Raw genomic sequence first — 20144 nt, 5'->3', positions numbered from 1 at the left:
CCAGCACCAAACCGGAGCAATCCCTGCCCTTAGCGCTGCGTGGGGAGCATGGGAAGCGAGGGCACTTGTTCAGTACCAGTGCTGGAATGGGAACTTGTTCAGGTTTCAAACAAGCATCTGTGATCCAGTGGGAACACCAGCACTTCTAATGCAGTTAGTCTGAAGCATCTGAAACTTCAGCACTCCCCTGACAACCAAGTCTGCCTGATAAGACACCAGCACCTTCTGTTCAGAGTCCTGTGCCACAGGCTCTCTGCTCATGGTTCCATCCATCTCACATGACGTTCAGAGCTTTTGGCCCAGTTCAGGTGGGACACGAGGAGGTTTGGATGGAGCCAGCACGGGCTGGTCAGAAAGAGCAGAGCAGACTCTATGGTTGGAGACCATCTCCCACGTGAGAGAGTCAGAAACCAGGCAGCTCATCCACAGGGCTTTGTGCACAGACCTGCACGTGGACTGACAGTGGTGTCAGGAGCAGGGATTCCTTCCTGGTTAAAAAGCAGCTCTGGTCTCTGCCTTCAGCCCTGTCCCACTGTGCCATGGCAGTGGGGACAACTGTGACAGACCAGCTCCTGTAGGCAGCATGGCTGGCTGCCTTTTCCCTTTGTTCCTCCCCTTGGTCCGAAGGGATGTGGAGCTATTCTGTCTATGCACTGACACTGTGCAGGACTGTGGGAATGGAAATCTGCATGCTCTGCCTGCACTTGTGTTTACACTGCAAACTGCCCATGTTCTCCCCTGCTGACCTGATGCCAGCACTGGAGGCAGGGAGGGCACAGAGGGAGCCCAGCTGGGGATGCCTTGGTCTCCCTGCCTGACCCAGAGCCACAGCCGGGTGCTTTGGGGATGGCAGAGGAGTTCTGGGTGCAGAGCATCCCATGCTGGTGAGTTACTGGGCTGGTTACAGGATTACCTCCCACTGTCTTGTTTCCATAAAGCACTTTGCAGGGGATATAGTATTTCGTGCTGCTTTGATGCAAATACCCTTTCTGCTGGGTAAAAAGGCTGTACAAGGGCAGCTTTAAGATCTTTAGTGCAGCTTCACCATAACTGTGTCTGCAGGAACTGCGTTCTCCAGAATTGCCCAAGCTCTATTACATGGTTTATTCTGCCCTACCAGACATACCACAGTGCCCTGCCCAGCAACAGTCCTGGAGCACATTGGTGGTCACTTTCTTATTTCTTTTTCCTAGATTTTTCTTTGCCTGTTCCTTTCTCTGCTGACTGTTCCTTCAGATACTTCTCAAGCTCCTGGTATTGGCCAAGGAACCTGCGGACCATTGTACCTTTCCACCAGGCCTGCACCTGGAAGTAAGAGAGAGAGAGGCCTGAGGGGAAATCACTTGCTGGGTGCCTGGTACAGCTCAATGCCTGGAGAGTCTTTCCTGTGTTCCCCAGCCACAGAAGGGAACTCCCAGCCCATGCAGCAGCCTTTGGGCCTGCACTGGTTGTGCCAAAGGCATCCACAGCTGGGCTGAGGGCACCTGCTGCTGGTGACAAGGGACAAGCAGGGGCACTACCCCATGACCCTCCCTACATCACCTGTGCAGTGATATTTGCAGGAGACTGGCTGCTCCCCTTTCATTTCCCATCTCAAACCTGCAGCCAGCTGCTGGCTCTGAGCGTGCCCCAGCAAAAGGAGCAGGCTTTGTCCTTTGCCTGTCGCACCGCACACCAGCCAGATTTCCTGGGCTGTTTTCTGCCTGGACAAAGCCTGTGGCACAGATTATGAACTCCCAGCTGCTGCTGGAGCAACACTGCCTCAGCTTTGCTCCCCTTTACCTTTATGGCACTCTTCAGCTCCAGGGCTTCCTGCTCTATTTGCTTTCTCTTGGCCTCCTTGTCTGTCCGATCAATGATGATGGTTGTCTGGAATGTCAGGCACTGCAAGAAAGCACAGGGGTGGAAAAGCCATGACAAACACATCACCTGAATTGCAAGGCCAGCCTTCAGGGCTCACTGTTCCCAGCCATTTGCCAGGGCAGGGCTCACGGACCCTGTTACAAGGATTCTTTCCCTCTGCTGCCTACAGGTCTCATCCTTGCTACACACTTCCCACAGCCCTGCCAAGACTGCTCAGGCCTGTGGGTTTATGGTGTCCCTCTACACCAGGGAGCTCCAGGGCAGCCCAGGGATAATGTGTGAGTGGGGCTTTCCTCCCCCACCTCCATTATTTGATCTTTCCTAAATCCAGATGGCAAATGTTGCTCATTACCACCACCAGTCCTCAGGCACTTGGAGCTGCTGCCGTGAAACCTCTCATGGCCTGGGTGTAATTAACCCCCGATCCTGTGCTGTAAAATGGCTGGCTGATGACTTCCCAGGCAACAGCTGGTGGTGGGGAGGACACTTGGTGCCCCAGGCTAAGCAGCAGATGATGTACAAACACACTTGGGACACAGAGATGACAGTGTACAGAGTGAAAAATGAGCCCACAAGCAGGGAAACATCCAGCTCTGTCCCATCATCTCCAACCCACAGATGGTAAGGAATGTTTATAAGTAAATTCCTTCTGGTTTTACAACAGACATTTTTCTAGATGCTTCTCTCTGTTGTGTCCTGCTGTTCTGCTCTGACCAGAGCCCAGCAGTTAAACAAGAACCCAGTGGGGCATGGTTCTACCCAGAATCAGCTCCCTGATAGCAGAGCTCTGTGCAGCTGGGAATGTGGTCTGCAGGGGGGAATAAGCTGCCTTTTCCAGTCTCAGCCTGTCTTACCCTGATCTTCCCAGAAGGAGCAGGTTTATTCAGACTCAGGCAGCAAAGTAAGGTGAGGCATACTGATGGGATGGGACAGTTCCTCTGCCCCTCACAAAGGCTGTCAGTTGCTCTCTCATTACTTGCTGGTATTTGAAAATAAGGAAACATCACCATCCTGCCTTGATGTCACAGGTGGCAAATAAAAGATGACATCTCAGGTGTTGTCTTCCCAAGTGCTATAATCACAGCCTATGCCACAAAATTACTGATTTTTTCCTATGGTCCTGGTTCCTTATCCAAATGAGTGTAGGAAAAAGCCCAATGCAATTTTGCATGGCTGAGCATTGAGATGCTGCTGAGGTCTTACCTCCTTGGCAAATCTCTGCATTGTTTCCAAATTCTCTGCCTTTAATGCTCTTAGATCATCCAATTCCTCATCTTTTGCAGCAGTGTCTTTATTATACTTCTCCATCCAGTACTCCAGCTTCTCTTTCACCTTCTGCATGGGGAGAGAGTGGTGCTCAGCATGGTCCAAAGAGTGCGCAGGTAAGAGGTTGGCCTACTTTCAGGATGGTGGTGAGAGCCCTGTAAATTGTGCATGGCCAGTGTTTCCTTCTCATCTGGAAAGGATCAAACCCCTAAGACTGTTCATTAATTACTGCGGGGCTAGGTTTGTGCAGTCAGCCCTGATGAAGCAACTGACAGCCAGAAGCCATTCTTTGTGTGTATACAGAAGGAGGGGGTGTTAAAAAGCACAATTTGCCAGTGGGAGAGCTTTTATCCTCTGCCTGACTCCCTACCCACTTTCTGGATTAAGCTCAGCACGCCAGGAATAAGGTCCCAGGGGACAGCACTTCACACTATTTCAGGCTGTGAACTTGGCTTTGTGTTCATGAATAGGGCAGGTGTTTCTGAAACAGTCACCCAGCACCCAGATGACTTCCTTCTATTCACCAATAACTTCTCCATAGCAACCACCGTGATTGCTTCCATGGAAAAATTATCGAGGAAAAGCATCAATCTCATTATGGCATCACAGCTGGACACACAAGGGGGATGGAGGGCACGGTCACCCTCCTGTCTGCAGGCCTCTGCAAAGCCACCAGCTGCTGTCTGAGCACTGAGGGGCTGCTGCTGGGCCGGCTGCTGGAGGTCAGCCAGGCCCAGCATGTACTTGGGCAGTCCCCTGGCTGGGAGCATTGATCAGACCAAAGCTCTGGGGTGCAGAGCACACTGTTCAATTGCTCACAAGATACAACAGTGGTTTGCACTCAAATTACATTTTTAAAAACTTATTATCTCCTATTAAATTCTGTACTGGCAGTGACGTCAGGTACCCTGCAGTAGTCCAGGTTTTCTTCCCATCATCCCATTTATGAGAGGCTTTGCAGCATTATTCACTGTAAAGTTATTCACTGTTAATGATAGGAATGCTCTGAACCTCTGAATCAACACCACAAGGACATTCATGCTGCTGAAAATCTGTACAATAGTTGTGGCAATGTGTGTAGCAATGATCCAACCCCAATTCTTCTTCAGATAAGGCTGGACTGGCCTTTTGGCCAAATGGACAGGCAGTTTGTGTCCCTCCCCTCTGTGGAGCACCTGGGTCACTGAAGCTGCTGCCTTTACTTTGGGCTCTTCACTGGAGTGCTGGGAACCACAAGGGACTGCCAAAGAGGGTCTAAATAAAATTCCAATTAGCCAAATACGACTATCAGAGAGAGGAAAAAATCCATAACACCTGAATAAACAATGTAATTAATTACATGAATCCTAATTTTAAGGAAATGCATCTATATGTAGCAAATCCCAAGCCTAGAAGAGCTGAGTTAATTAAGATTTGAGGACAAGTAATCATTCAAACTGCAGCCGTCATGAACCTGGTACATTTTATGGAGCAATAAGTGTTTTCCTTTAGGCACTAATCAATGATATGGTGTTTATAGGTTGCTATTTTAAGCATTAGCTGACAGTCACACATACCTGATATTGTTCCATGAGGAAATTTTCAGTCTCCATGTGGAGTTTAATCTCCTCATCAGTTTTATTCCTCAAATTCTGTGATTAGAGTAGACAGTACATGTGTGAGACAATGTTGGTGTGTATATGTGTGCACACACTGCTGCTGAGAGCTGAGTAAAAGTGCTGGAGCTCTGTGTAGTCCACAGATATTTTTTCCAGTGATAAAATCAGGCAAGGCACTCCCTGCTCCTGAGCCATCCATGAAAAAGGGACAGTTAGATCAGACCTTGATCAGTCAAAAAAAGATGCTTGCAAAACCAGAACAGTTTTCTAGTTCAGTTCACCTTATGGCCACACAAGCAGGTCTATCTGTATAATCTGCTGGGGGCACTGCTGGGAGCTCAGGTTGCTAATTCCTTTGTAACCACCCCTTTGGATATACTTCTGGGTTTGGTTTTCTGACCATGGCATTACGTTGAGCATTCCCTGTCTTCTAAAGACATGCCATCCTTGTTGTTGCTGTTTGAAGCATCATACAGAAAAACAGTAGAAGATATAATGGTGTCTAACCCCAATGAGTTTCCTGATCCAGTTCAACCAGCTGTGCTGCTGACTATAATGGAGAACAGAGAGGGCATCTGGGGCGTGAGGGAGGGCTCTTCGCTTACTAGATGGAGAGGCCTTCCAGTATTGGCCATGGGGAAGGGCTTACCTGGATTTCCTTCTCCAGGGCATTCTCTGCACTGCTGCACTTTTTCTGGGTCACTTGGGTCTGGAGATCTGTGTTTTTCTTCATGTAGTAGCTCTCTGTGTTCAATTTGGCCATCCTCTCTTGAAGCTTATCTTTGAGGCAATCAATAACCTTATCTCGGTTCTAGAGGAGACAAAAGCAGCACAAAAGTGAGCCTGGAGACTGAGGTCAGCTCACCCACTCCCTGATAAGGTCAGAAGAAACAAAGCTTTAGGCTTCACTTTTCCTACATGTTGCTCCATTTCAAGGAGCATTTCAAAGGTTAGTTTGATCTGTAACCCATACAAACAGCAATAAACCCATCAGCAAGGAGTAACTGCCTCTGGAAAGGGTGGAGTGAGAAACAGAGTGGGACAAGAAGGCAGGCCTGTTCTCTGGTCTGGATAAATATGAAAAAAAGCCAAAGAATTTTAACCACTTAAAGTTAGGCTTTACTTTTACTAATACCTCGCATTAGACCATCTCAGAGAGTAAGAGGAGGATACTATCTCAGCCTCACAGAAGCCCAAGTTTTTTATCCTAAAGTATACTCTATTCCTTGGATTTTTTTTTTCTAGTTATGCAGCAAGTGTTTAAACGCAGCCTCAAGAACAGGTGTACATCCAATCCTGACTTGATCATATTTTCAAATAGTTCTTTCTTGAAATCTTACCAGGTAGATGGTGCCCACTTCGTTATGAAAACATACACTCAGGGCAAGGAAGCAGTGGCCAGGAAAAGCTGGCTATGAGGTCCCAGCCTCTCCCCATGCCTCTCCTTGTAGTGGAGCTGAGCTTTCCTGGGGCAGAAAGCTCAGATTTCTGTTCCCTAGAGTTCTCCCATAGGCCAGAATCCCAATTGGTTTGTCCAGCTTTTGGTGCATGCTCAGGAAGCAAAGTGCATTTGCTTGATCTGGGATTGTTGTGTTGTTTACTCCTTTTTAATTAATTTATTTGAATAACAGATAAAGGTTCATTACCCTGGGATTGGAACTTGGGACAAATGCCTGTAAAATGAAGATTTATTTTTTTTATCAAGTTAAAAAGGTCATGAAAGCTTCCTGTGTAATTATGCAAGATCAATGTGAATGCACCCAACTGCTCCATTACAGCCTTTCTCTTTGCTTCCCTGCCATGCTGTGGTGGGTTTGATACTCATGAGCCAAACCTCCGCAGCTGAAGATGAAGATGAAATACCAAAGTGCTGGCATTTTTTGAAGCCCACATATCTCGTCTCTGAAGCACCTCACATTCCTTAGCTGTGTAAACATGGAAAAATGCCACAGGAAGAAGCCAGCTCAATAGTTTCAAATGTTTGAAAGCCCTTGCAGCATGACTCATTTGGAAAAAGTCTCCTTATAAGAAGAGTTTGGAACAGTTAAAAAGGAAAGTCCTTCCTTCTGCACCACTTGTCACATATAGGAACAGTAAAGGACATTTATGAGGCTTAGGATAATTGGGACCTTAGCTGATGCTCTTTTGTGGGTTCAAAGGTGTTCACATGTTTTTGAAGGTTTCAAACACCAGATACTATTTTTATGGCCATATCATCATATGACTGCTGACAGCTACAGACATGAGTTGTTTGTGCCTTATTAAGATTTCTGGTCATGGTCTTTATTTTCCTTGGCATGGAATTTTGGTGGCCATTGGGAGGAGTTCCTGGAGTGTTCCTGGTCAGTAGACAGAGATGTGAGTGGTACCACTCTGTTTTGAGATTGTCTTCCTGGGTCATAGTGGAATTGTGTTTAAACTGAAGAACCAGCAGAGAGACTGAGGACATGCTAATTAAAAAAAAGCAAACCCACAACTTTTTGTGGCACTGAGGCTCCGGGATGTCAAGCACTGCTGTTGTCAGTGTGTTACTTCTATCTGCTCAAAAACTGCAAACTGGCCAGAAAATAAGGGTTCAGCCTAGGTAACAAAGTACTCAGAGAGTTGGGGGAAAGCATGAACTTCTCACCGGGTTCTTTTCCATTTCACATTTTAGTAAAGAAAAAAGTGCTTTTGATTCTTGTGCCCCAGGCCTCAGCCAGGATGGAAGCCCATCTGGTCTGTTGTTTTCCCTGTTGAATGGCATGTCTGTGGTTTGGATTTGGTCTGTGGTGTTGTAAAACATCCTGGTTAGAGGTGAGGAGTCTGGGGGCTTAGTTACACAATCCAAAGCAGGCAGGAAGTGAAATGCAAAACCCACTGGTGGTTTATAGCAGCGTCTCCCTGGCCAGGGAAAGCCAGCTGCAGGCGTGAGGGCACCTCCTGCTGCAGAGCTGGGGCACATTTGGGATTTAGCTGAAGGCAGTAAATGCGGCAGTAAATGCCCACAAGCTGTGGGTACCATCTGCAGAGTGTGCTGTTCCCTGAACTTCAGGGACAGTAACTGGGAAAATGAGTTAATATTTATTCATTCTGGTTTATCATAGTAAAGGTCCACGCCAGGACACGAATGCTTTCATAGCTGATGCCGTAAATCTCTGGGCTGCTTTTCTGGGATGACTTCAGCGTTGAATCTGCCAAACCAAATCATCCCCTGTGTCCAAAAGTATCAAAAAACTGGCAGAGACCAAGATCAAAAACCAGGAAATAGTTGTCAGGAGCCAGTCTGCTTCACAAGCAGGTAAACAAGCTGATTTTCTCTGATCTCTCAGCTCACAGACATCAGCTCAGGGCCTGTCTGCTGTCACCCGGTGCCACAGGAGTCTTCCCCTCAGATGCTGTTTGGCTGCAAAAGCAGCTGCACTTAGTTGGAAACCTTATCCACACTCCTGTGTTTTCATTTACTTTGATTTATCTTTCTTGTAAGTGCCACCAAGATCTCCCAGCTCTTCCACAGCAATTAGTGTTTACAATCATAAAATACAGCTGGTTACAAAAATAGCCCACAGGAGTAAACAGTCTGAGGAATTCTCCAGCAGTCCAATTGCCCATTTGGCAGGGGAAGGAGTGCTGTGCTCTGTGCTGATGGAGAGCCCTGGTCTCCTTGCTCCCACACCGAGTGCTCAGAGCTCAAGGCTCTTCCTGGCAGCTGTGGCATCTCAGTTTGCAGGGCCTGGAGATGTGCTCAGATCCACACACCTACTGCAGCCTCCCCTAAAACCACAACAGGCAGCCCTGCAGGCACTTAACAAGGCTTTGCCTGCATCACTGTCCCAGCTCCAGAACACCCTCAGGGAATGTCTGTGCCCAAGGGAGAGCAGGGCTGGCTGTCACCTGGCATTGACAGAACAGCTTCTGCAGCCCTTGGCCAGCTCAGCACCAATGCCAGCAGCTGCAGGAGAGCCCCAGGAGGGGCAGTTTGCTGGCAGAGGGAGCAGACCTGCTGGCAGCAGCACTCCTGTGGAAAATCCTGCCCCTCTGGAGCCAGGTTTGGATCTAGTGCACCAGCTCCAGGTCCTGCAGTGCTCCTTGGGGCTCTGCCAGCAGGGAAGCTCAGGACCATTACAAAAACTTTGTGCCTTCTACTGTAATCATCTGTGCATATGTTCAGTAGAAACATGCACCAGTGGGTGTGTTTAAAACGTTCCACAGAACACTCCATTGATGCATTTGTCCTCCTGGGAGAGGAAAAAAGATAAAGCATGGTGTATTTTAATCTTAGTAATAAAAGCATGACTAAGTGATGCATTGATACAGCGGGTGTGTTATGACAACTGGTAAAGAATTAAAGTTACAGACCTGTTTTCACTGGTACTGTGGTGCAGTGGCTTGGATTTCTGTCTGTTTGGTAGCTGTAATATTACTGCTTCTTATAAAATGACACCACTACCTGCACACATGTATGACATGAGTACACCCCAAAAGCTACAGGACATAAAAATTCTTTGGGTGAAGAGCAATGCAGGAATGCTAAATTTTACATTCCTAAATTTTACGTTAAGTGGTATAACCCTATATGATACTAATCTGCTTCAAAACCTGCACAGACTGCTGTTACTTGTCCAGGAAACCAAAGAAAGTGAGTATTTTTAAGAAACTAGAAAATGAACACTCCAGCAGCAAACAGACCCCCTGCAACCAAACCTGCACAAAGTGCTGCTCCTGCACAAAGGGGTAAGAGCAAAACCAGAGGCACCATTTCAGCTCCTTTAGAGACATCAATGCTTTCCAAGAGGAAACAAAATAAAGAAGAACATTTAGCATTTGATTTGTATTCCATTAGAAAGAAAAATGAGCTGAGCAGGCTAATACACTATTAATTAGTATCTCATTAAGAGGTAGAAAGGCTGAAAATACAAATTCACAGCAACATGAGTTAGACAAAGGCCATGTTTTTCTGGTTCCAGGATTAGATTTGCTCACTTTTGTTTTCTCAGCCATGTAGGTTTTTGTATACAGGTCTGTGCATTATTGTTGTTGTTCAAAGTACTCCAAAGTCAGCAAAGCTGTATTTTTAATTAGTTGGCAAGGTGACAAATCATGCAAGTGTCTGTAAAACTGCTTATGGGAAAATCCCATATGAAGCAAATAGAAATTATTCTCCCTTAAGAGACAGAGTGAGACACCATTATTTTTGGCACAGGAGGAAAGCAGTACTTTAAATTAGTCTTGTCTTTGATTTGTTATCAAAGCTGAAACTATAAGGAAGCTCTGAAAAAGACTTTTAAGCTTGAAATATTAAAAGAAAATCCCAGATGAGTGCAAATCCCACTTGATGAGGCAAAACCCAAGAACTGAATTAGCACTGAAAGGACAAAAAGAAGAGCCCCCCCTTAGCACGAGAGTTACACACATTTTTATGACTGCAGGAGGTCGAAGAGGTGCAGGGCAGGACACAGAGAAGTGGCCCCCTGGCTGCAGAGTGCCAGGGCATTGCTGCTGGTACAAGACAGGATGATTACAGACCCTGGGAAGGCATTAAACCAGGACTGAGTACATGTATTGTGTGCATGGATGTGGTGAGATTTGAAGAGGACTACACAGATGGAGAACTGTCAGACTTATTATTCACCAGCCTGGGAGGGGAAGAACTTCCTAGGAGCCATCAGACTGACTGAGAAGGGATAGTGTGAGAAGCAAATAGGTCCCTCATGTTTTTACAACTGTCCTGTATTTGCAATTAAACTTTCCTCTGCACATGCATCCAGGCTGCCAACACAAAACCTTTGTGTTCTACAAACCAAACTTCATCAGCATGTCTGGGGCTTAAAATTCCTCTCTTTAATCAACTATATCCTGGCTTGATTACTATCCACACTTTTGTCCAAAGACAAAACTCAGTGACACCAATTCCTTCCTCAGATGCCCTTGCTGTCCTCCTGCTCACTACTGAACCAAGTGTCAGACTTTTGTTTCTTCCCCCGGCCCCTGTACAGCTCTGCCCCAGCTTAACTTCTGCTTGTTTGCTATCACACATCTGCCTCAGCAGGGCCAGGCTACATTTCCATGTTGAATGAGCATCAAGTTCTGAGCTGTCTGGTGAGCATCAAAGTGACCAGTGATAAGCCTTCAATTGATCTGCACTTGTGTAGCAAGTCTGACATTTCCAGAATGCCCCATATTTACTGTGCATGTACACACCCTTTGCATGATGCAGACAGAAGGGATGAAGCTTTCCAGAAAGATCAAGTTGACAGCATATGTGCAATAACATTGATCTGCCCTTATGTAGGCATGTTTGGGATTTTCTGATGTCTGGCAGCCTAGAAAAATAGATTAATAGAATGACACTTCCCCCAGATGAAAATGTAGGTGGAAAAATGGCCTGCCCCTATGATAGGTGTCTATCTTTTCCTTCTGTGCCAAATGACCTGCCATGGCTGAGTATGACAGAACCTTAAATACTCTTATCTAAAGATAACCTCCTTCTTACTGATTGAAGGTATCTGTGCTTTGTCACTCCCAGCAGAGTTTCTAGGGTATTCTAATTTGACCACAGTCTCTCATGATTATGACCATTTTGAGCTCCCATTTGAAAATCATCAGACATTGCTCTTGAGGTCATTAGTGGGCTTATTCCAAATACAAATCTTTATTGTAGTTATTCTACTTCTATACTCCTAAGTGGTGGCTCATTGTGCATGGCCAAGACCTCTCCAAGTTCCTGGGCAGCAGAGGCCAGCTTCCTAACAGGCTTCCCCCTGGCAAGATGCCCAGTGCTAAGTGTTCTCACCTGAAGGTCTTTAGCAGCTTGTGTCTTGACATCTTGCAGCTGTTTCTGGAGTGCCTTTATCTCACTCTTTCCTTTTTCCTCCCTGAAGTGGGAAAATACAATCACTTGAATATATCAAAAAAGACAAGAGCTGTTTACCTTGAAGGGGAACTTCCTGTCTCCTGATACATTGTGGTAAGATAAACAGAGACTTCTCACCAAAACTACTGACTTGGTCAGTAAATCCTGAAAGAAAAGGTGCCCAGACTGAGCAAGGCAGATGGCAATGAAAGGGAGAACAAGCCAAAAAAACCAAGGGATGCTCTTGTTGAAAGCCTGGAATGCATTTGAGGATGATGCAATTACTATAGTGGAGAGGGACAATGCCTGTCATTGAGTCAGTTTCTACATTTAGGCAAAAATGGCCACGATGCAATGCAGAAGCAAGCCTGAGCAGCAGAGAGTGCCAAACTGTGTTATTATGTGTATGAGAATATTTTTTCTTTCATATCAGACCTAAAACCTCCCAAAGAACACTGCCCCAGGTTCTGAGACCCATTAAGGGATCTGAGTGAAGACCAAAAGTTAGAGAAGTGTTCGTCTGTCTAAAACAAAACAGATGAAGTAAATATTCTAGGTATTATTATCTTATTTCACTCAGAGTGCTTCTCTAAGCTTTTATGCTTATTTGCTTTAAAACCAGTAAATACTACAGTTGGCCCCTGAAACTTTGTATCCTATTCCAACCTTACAATCACACATGCATTTCATTTTTGGGGTCCTTATCTGGGTGATTGATGAACAAAAGCTCCTGATAAGAAGTCTCCGTTGTCTCACTGCAGATGGCTTTCAGAACAGTGTATTTAAATAAAACCAGGCAAGTATTTATTACCTTGAAAGACAGATCAAGTTCATTCCATGAAAAGAATGTATAGTACAACATGGCTAGACATGATTGACAGAAGGGGATAAAAAGGATTATGTCCTTTCTGATTATAATTTGTCTGCTCTTTTCGACCTTTCAGTATTGGATAGTTACTCCACAGCCAATTGCTAATCTCATCCCTGCTTTCTGTCCCTTCCATGGATAAACAATGAATCCCTTGATTTTAGGCAGTGGAAGAGTTGGGTTTCCTGCTTGAAGTCACGCATTCCGCTGAAGCTGAGGATTTGCCCTCGAGGCAGATCCCTGAGCCACCACAAGAGCTATTCCAGTAGGTTGGACTCCTGACAAATCATGACTGAGAGCAGCTTTGCTGAGCACCCTCAATGATGGGCCCGAGCTGCTACACTGAGGTAGCTTTAAAGTGGTCAAATATTTGTGTGATTATTGCAATTCTGACAGTCTTGGGATTGAACCAGAGCTCCGCATACCAAAAAATCACCAAACCTCTAGAGCTCAAAAGTTTGACCTAAGAAATCACCAGTTTGAGCTGAGATGATAACAAATGTGTACTCTGAAAGATCTGGGACAGAAGAGAATCACAGCACAGTGGCTGGTGGATTAGCCTTAAAGACACCTCTCTTACCATCTGTGCTAACCCCTCACTGCTGCTACTGCTGCTGGGAAAAGGGAGCCTATTAACATATGGGTCAGAGCAAATTCTCCTGGGCATCAGACAACCTAAAGGCCATATGTTGCTGGCCCTGATTTGAACAGATTCTCTGCTGCTCTGGCTTTCACTGAGGACAGGAGTTAAAGATCAAGGAGCTCCTACATCACATTATGTTTTAATTGAAATGAGGCATTTGCACTAATTCAGCCACTGGTGTCCACCGTGGTGAAAGCTCAGGCAATTCCCAGCCTAGATCAATATCAGACCCATCCACTGTTTCTTTACAAAGGGGAAGAATTGCAATTTGCAAAGCAAACAGAATAATTCAATTTTTAGAAGTATCTCTTCTGTATTTTGGTTTTATTGGGGTTTATTTCCTTTTCAGCGTGTACTGAGTGGGAATGGGTTTTAGCATTTAACAGGGAAGAACTGAACACTGACCTGATGAGGATGTCAAAAAACTTGTTCTTTTTTGCCTTCTCTCTCTCATTAGCATCTGTTAGGCTACTAAATGTTCCAAATTCCTCCATCTTTTTAATAGTGAATGTAATTACATCACTTGCATACTGCCTGCCAGGAAGAAAAGAAACACAACAGTTCCTTACAGGTGATGATAGTACAGTGTCTGGCACTTTTATCCATTACTGTTTACAGTAAATTGTAAGGAAATAAAAGATCCCTTTTCTGGTCTTACATACTACCAAACCCAGGAGTGCTTCTCCTATGCTATCTGCTTAGTGTACACCTGGAGAAATCAGTAGTAGGAATTGGTTGAAGTTTCTAATTTAAAAATGCTGCCCTGCATGCTACCCTGGGAAATTGCAAAGAGGCACAAACATATCCATGCTGTGTTACCATTAAGAAGGCTGCTGGCCCACAGTAGTGATGATAGGTGGATCTTGGAAAATGAGACCTGGCAATGCAGTACATGGGCTAGTCCAGTTTATTGAATGTCATGATGCATATGGCGTTTACATTTTAGCTGCATTTCCCTCATTTGTGTTAGAATCTTCTTTAAACTCACTGTTGAGATGACATTAAATAACAGAAGCCAGGATGCAGAAAAATGCATACTGGGCATTCAGCTCTATAATCTCTTTCAAACCAAAGGCTGCTGGTATTTCTGCAAATGAGGGCACTGGTTTAGGTGCCAGAATAAAGTTTGTTTTAAAAAAGAAAGACAACCTTTAGTCGTTATATATATTACCTTTTCTATAATGGTTATAACTACCACAGAAGGTCTAGGTGCCCTGCAGAATGACTGAATTCAAAAACAAGACTCAGATCTCCTTTTGCATGTGGGATCTGCTAAAGGAAACTGACTCCAGGTACTGATTGGTGCCTGGCATGATTTATGCCCAATCAACATTATCAAGGGGCCTAATGTTTTACAGCTCCATTCAAAATAAACCACTGCATTGGGTAGCCCCAGAGGCAAAAAAAGGCCAGAACCAAATGGTCTATGAATGATACCACTGCTATCCTTAGAGGAGCTCCTTCCAGACAGAGATTGATGTACTCTGGCAGCCAGAGAGTGAGGAATTCGCACTTTTGCCGTCAAGAGATAGAATGAGAACTTTACAGCTCTGAGCACCCCTCATAGGTACTTCACTCACCTGTCAGCATAAATTTTTTTGAGCTTCCGTGCAGCACGAGTGGTGCGTTTCTTGGAGCTTTTGGAAGAAGGGTGGGTGCTTTTTTGATCTTCAGTTTTCCCCTGCTCCTGCTTGTGTTCAGTGTTTTGTTGGGTTGTGGAGGTAGCTGTTTCCTCACTCTCTTGCTTTGCTGACATAAGCTCTGAGGAGTGAATATCCAGATCCTCCTGGGTAATTTCTTTCATTTCCTGGATGGGAATGAAAAGGGATAAGGGAAATAAGAGAATAAGGGAAGAGGGAAAAGGGAGTAAGAGAGAACTGCTTGCACATTGCACAGCAGAACTAAGCCCTCTGCAACATTATGTGAGAGGAAGGAAAGTTAGTAATAAACTTGAATGAAGCTATACTGAGAGCAGTTGATAGTCCATGTTACATCCTGCAGAGTGTGGAAGATCAGAAACATGTATGTTTGTTAGTTTTGAACACACAGTGTAGCTCACTGAAGTTTATGGGCTCAAAAGTCCTAAGTGACAGGACTAGAAAAGGCCTAAAAAGGTGAATTTATCCACTCCAAGAGATGGTGATTCAGACTGTTCTTAATCTGACATGTTCTTAATGGCCTCCAACAGTGGAGACTACACACCCTCCTGTCAGTGCCAGCACCTCACAACTTTCTTTACCATAAGAAAGTTTTTTCTCCTCAATAGCATTTGAACCCCTGGCTTGTTATCCTGGTCTCTGTAGGCACAGAGAACAAGTCATTCCCACCTTTTTTGCAGCAGTTTTTACAAACTGGAAGACTGTTAGCTTGTTTCTCCTCCTCCTTCTGTCCACCTTAGACATTTCCCACTGCCTGTCACCACAACCTTTCCCTACAATATTACTGTTATAACTAGAGCTGTGTGAAAGGAAAGGTAATAAAAATATTTAAAATAATAATTTAATATTAAAATATTACTTTTAAATATTTTTTAAATAAAAGCAGACTTATTGTCTGCTATCTGCTTAGCAAGTTTTTTGAGAGAGTAACAGCAGGGAAATATAACATGAATTCAAAGGATAAATTCAAAATATTGGGAGCTCTCTCCTTCATGGAAAAGGTATCTTGTGATAGAATACAATTTCATAAAAAAAAAGAAAAGCCCCCCAAAATGCAAAAGCACACTATAAAATCAGCTAAGCTCTCGCTTCTAGGAAATTCTCTGCTTTATGTGTATGCAGGTGTATGCATTGGGACATTAAAAGAGATTCTTTTCTTGCCTGCCTACCGCATTTCTGTGGCTGAACACTTCATGACAGCCCTGCTGACTGCAGCTAACACAGTCACTGCCAGCCCCATCCCTGTCCGCAGCTGCCTGCTCCCCACCCCAGCTGCTTGGGGAAGTGCACAGAGAACTCACTGTGATGAAACATTTTCCGGCAAAAAAGAGAAAAAAAAAAAGTTATTTTTAGTAGCACGAGTTCTCAGTCCAGATCCTTCCACAACCACACACATTTGTGCCAGCAGAGCAGAGGGGCAGAGTTAAAGCAAGTGGTCAGGGCAGCAGCTGTGGATGCCAGGAGTACTTCCAAAAATTTACTTGTCAGACAAGTCAAGCAAGGCTCTGTCAGAGGTCTGAGGTGCTGCTGCAGTCTGTGAGGGCACTGCAAGGAGTGCTTCATGCTGAGTGTTTTGGACAACTCTGGATTGGGATGGATCAGCCTCTGGCAGTGCCTGACTCATCAGTGACTAGAGGAGGAGGCTAAGTGACTACGTACTTAATTTCTGGTCTGTAAAATTCACATTAAATGAATCACATGCAAAGCATACAGAGACCAGTGAAAATTGCATTGTTAATTAGTAAAAAAAGAATTTTAATAGCTGGTTGGTGAACAACTGTACTTCAGAAAGAACTAATTTTGGCAAACAAACTGCTTTAATATCATGTAGATTTTATGAACTGATAGATCTTTTTTAATGTCTGGGAAAGTTCAAGACAGGCAATAACTGGGTCATCTGTAAACAGTAGGGACTTACAAGTCCATTCAAAATGAACCAAGGTTCAAAATAAATCAACGAATAATCAACAAATAACTATGTAAAAGCAAGAAGTTTGTAAATTGTATGTGTTACCATCTGTGTAGTCTGCAAAGTGCTTGTCTGTTGCCCAAAATTCAGGAAATAGAAAGGCTGCCTCCCTCTGGGGCGTGCACGGTGTGAAGCAATGTGCAAAGAGCATCCAATCTGGAAAATCAGTGAGGTGCTGCCCAACACTGTGATTAATCCTCTCAGAAATGTCATCAACTGAAATTTTAGATGCCAGTCTTTGAAGATGCCATTGATTTGTCTGCCTGATAGAACTCCAGGGTACTTTGCAAATACAGATCTTGTAGGAATTTAATGAAAACAGCCAAATGTAAACTGAGAAACAGGGAGGGGTAGAAAATTACAGAGCACCAAAGTTAGCAAGTAGCTTCCCGAAGCCATTTTCTTGTTTCTAAATTGTTTCCTCCTAGATTTGTTTTGACATCTTTAAGAACACAAGGAGGGTTTATAACCTGTGAGAAAGTTGTGTTCTAAGAAGTGACTTGGTGAAAATGAGCCTCTGTGATTGAAGAGAAAAGCAAAGGTGTTTTCTCTGTAATTTATGTGTACCTTCAGTGGGTCTATCAACCTGAGTCTGTGCGTCTGAAGAGGACAACTCCTGCTGTCCCAGAACTATGCTCTTCATGTTTTGCTGCTGGCACCTAAGAGAGGGAGAAGCATCCCGTGGGAGCAGATGAGGCCGGCTCCCAGGAGTCTTTCAGGGGAGCAGTGCCCTCTATGGCACAGTCTCAGCATCGTTCCCGGCCTGAAATTAACCGTAATTCCAGCTGCTGCTGCGACTTTACAGTGGGTTTTTTGAAAAGGTAATATGGAAAGGAAATCACGTAGAAAACATGATTTAACTTCCTCTGGCATTCTTAAGTGGTACATCAGACAGAGTGAACATCATTAGATGTCAAAACTCAGATCGCAGTTTTTATTTTCATCCTGGTCGTGAACTTTTTTCTTGAGTTCATCTTAAAAAGGTTTCAAACCTGCTAAAACTGGAAAGAGCCTGCTGTGTCATTTACAGACCACAGTACTTACAGCCATCTACCCCTCAGGATGGTCCCATCCTGGTTCCTACGTCTAACAGCTACCAGAAATGTCACAACACCTTCCTCCACAGCAACAACCCCCTGTCTGAGCATTAGGAATCCTCTGCTCTCCATATCTCTCTGCCCAACTGTCTTAGCTATGATACCTATTAGAAATCAACTAATGATCACTGAGAAAGGGTAATTACTAATATATTTTGAGGTGCATCTTTCTGTGGGATGTGGGAACAAAAGGAACTTTGGCATGGACTTAGAGAGGAATAGAATTACTCTGGTTTTGAGAACTTTGAAACAACCTATACATTTCTACTTTTAAAATAGCTCTGTATCTACCAAAGGACCTACACATGTTTTGCTTCCTCTTCCCCGATTGTTTGCTTGTTGTCTAAGCCACTGAGATTTCAAAATTATAGTCTCAGGAACCTCATCTTGGATCAGTAGGGTCCTTTGCACAAATTCTTGACCAAGATTTTTCAGTGGTGCTGCAGTGCAAATATTAAAATTAGGTCACTTTTATTGTGTTTCTTCACCCATGAGTCATAGAATCACAGAAAATATATTTGAGTTAACTTTTAAAAAATGCTGGTAAAATATATAAAACCAAGACAAAGGAAAAAAAGAAGTTATTTATATACATCTTTTTAAGCAGTGGCACATACATGGCTGATGTCTATCTTGTCCTCATGTGGAACTGGCATGATATATCCAAGAATTGCAAGTTGATCCACACAGTTCTCCAGCACAGCACTAAACATCAGAGCTTCCAGATGAGTGATTTTTTCCATTTGTTTAGTCTCCATGTTCTTGCTAGGAGGAACAAAGATGAAAGATGCCAATCAGAAAAATGCTGTGGTGTTAGTAATGCCAGTAACAGTAGTTTAAACTAAAGGTAGACCCAAAATAGCCTTATTTGCAGCCTTACATATACTTCCCTGGCTTTGTTTATAACCTTCCATACACTGTTTATAAGAGGAGCTGTGCTCTGCTGATGGCTGCATTCAGGGACAGTGGGAATGTTTAGCTTTCACAAAACAAAGAAGTCCTGGTCCCTCCTACAGCAGATCTGGGCAGACAGGCTGAGAAGGGAATGGGTATGGAGGGCACAAACTGGGTGAGGTGCCTCATTTTTCAGTTCAGGAGGGAGCAGTGGTTCATGGTGGACTTCGAGAAACAACAGAAGAAAGGTGCCCTTTTAAAAGAAAAAAATAAATCCACGTCCTATAAAGTCTCAGATGGTGAACCTTCATGCTTTAATCATTCCTCAGTATTACTGTGTAGCCTTCATGCTTTTATGATCCCAGTCCCGTCTCAGCAGGAACTGTTACATCTTAAGATGCTGAAAGTTAAACAAGAACCAATACCTGGACTGAGTAAACAATCTTTAACTTTCTGTATTCTTTTATTTTAACTTGCACTTCAAACATGAAACTGCTCTGATGTACACTTAAGCACCCTTTGCCTTGCACACAGATGGAATATTGTGAAAGCATACCTAAGGAAAAGTGAAAATTCACTATTAATCTAAAAATATCTAAGAACAAACCTGCACAACAATGGAAAAATTCTCTGAGAATTTTAATGCTTTGATATACCATTGGCCAGTCCCTCCAATGCTTGTTGTACATACAAACCAGGTATTTCTTGTACAACATGTAGCACAACTGCAGTCTGAGGTGGCTGAGATCCTGTGTGTCATTGCAATGGAAGTATCAACAGCCACTAACAAAATCTTCATTTGGCTGCTCTACCTACAACTGGATTTGAGCCATCTGTAAAACCCTTGCATAAACATATCCTAAGTCTGCAAAATATTACAGCCCATCCTCTAAGCATGCCAAGGAAACACATCAGGCAGTCCCTGTCAGCATAGGACATGGCCATATTCTATGAAAATTAAAGAGGTTTGGATGCAGCTGTGCTCTGCATCACTGGAAATCAGTGATATTTCATAAGCAAGTGTTTAAAAATATTCATACTTGCTCTGAAGCTGTTATCATTTTTTATTGTTTTTGTTGAAGAAAATATGTAATTTACAGTTGGACCATGAAGTTAATTTCACTTGGCAGAGAAGAAGGGCCACTTTTCAGTGCAGGTTTATTTGATGTCTGTTAGTACAGAATAGGTAAAACAAACAAAAGTAATTCAGATTTCACACATTTATTTCCTGATGTCCCTGTCTGTTGCAGGAAGTTGTTTAATGCAACACGTGTCGAAATGTGCTGGAAGACACAGCTCTCCCTGGGGATAAGATTAGAAAGAGTGCACAGGGCAGTGACTGGGATTGCTCTCAGGAAATCCATAGGAAGGGCAGATACCAGGGAGAGACAGAGGTATTTAAGTTAAAGGATAATACTGCTCTGGGTCAAAGGAGAATAACTCCTCCTAAGCCAGG

At 44.1% G+C, this 20144-nt stretch overlaps 1 protein-coding gene across 1 annotated transcript; it reads right to left on the bottom strand.

Annotated features, from left to right (window-relative positions):
- Nucleotides 1–542: 542 nt before the first annotated feature.
- IQCG (IQ motif containing G) lies at nucleotides 543–18553 on the bottom strand. The gene is made up of 9 exons (XM_066325915.1): nucleotides 18412–18553; nucleotides 14651–14877; nucleotides 13476–13604; nucleotides 11500–11581; nucleotides 5377–5538; nucleotides 4686–4760; nucleotides 3067–3198; nucleotides 1783–1884; nucleotides 543–1305 (listed from the first exon to the last, which is right to left on the bottom strand). The coding sequence occupies exons 1-9, from the start codon at nucleotides 18550–18552 to the stop codon at nucleotides 1177–1179; spliced, it is 1179 nt and encodes a 392-aa protein (XP_066182012.1). The 5' UTR covers nucleotide 18553; the 3' UTR covers nucleotides 543–1176.
- Nucleotides 18554–20144: the final 1591 nt, after the last annotated feature.

The sequence above is a fragment of the Sylvia atricapilla genome, chromosome 10, assembly GCF_009819655.1.
Source record: "Sylvia atricapilla isolate bSylAtr1 chromosome 10, bSylAtr1.pri, whole genome shotgun sequence".
NCBI classification, from domain to species: Eukaryota; Metazoa; Chordata; class Aves; order Passeriformes; family Sylviidae; genus Sylvia; species Sylvia atricapilla.
Note: the sequence above shows the minus strand (reverse complement) of the source record. Positions and strands in the feature narration are given on the sequence as shown.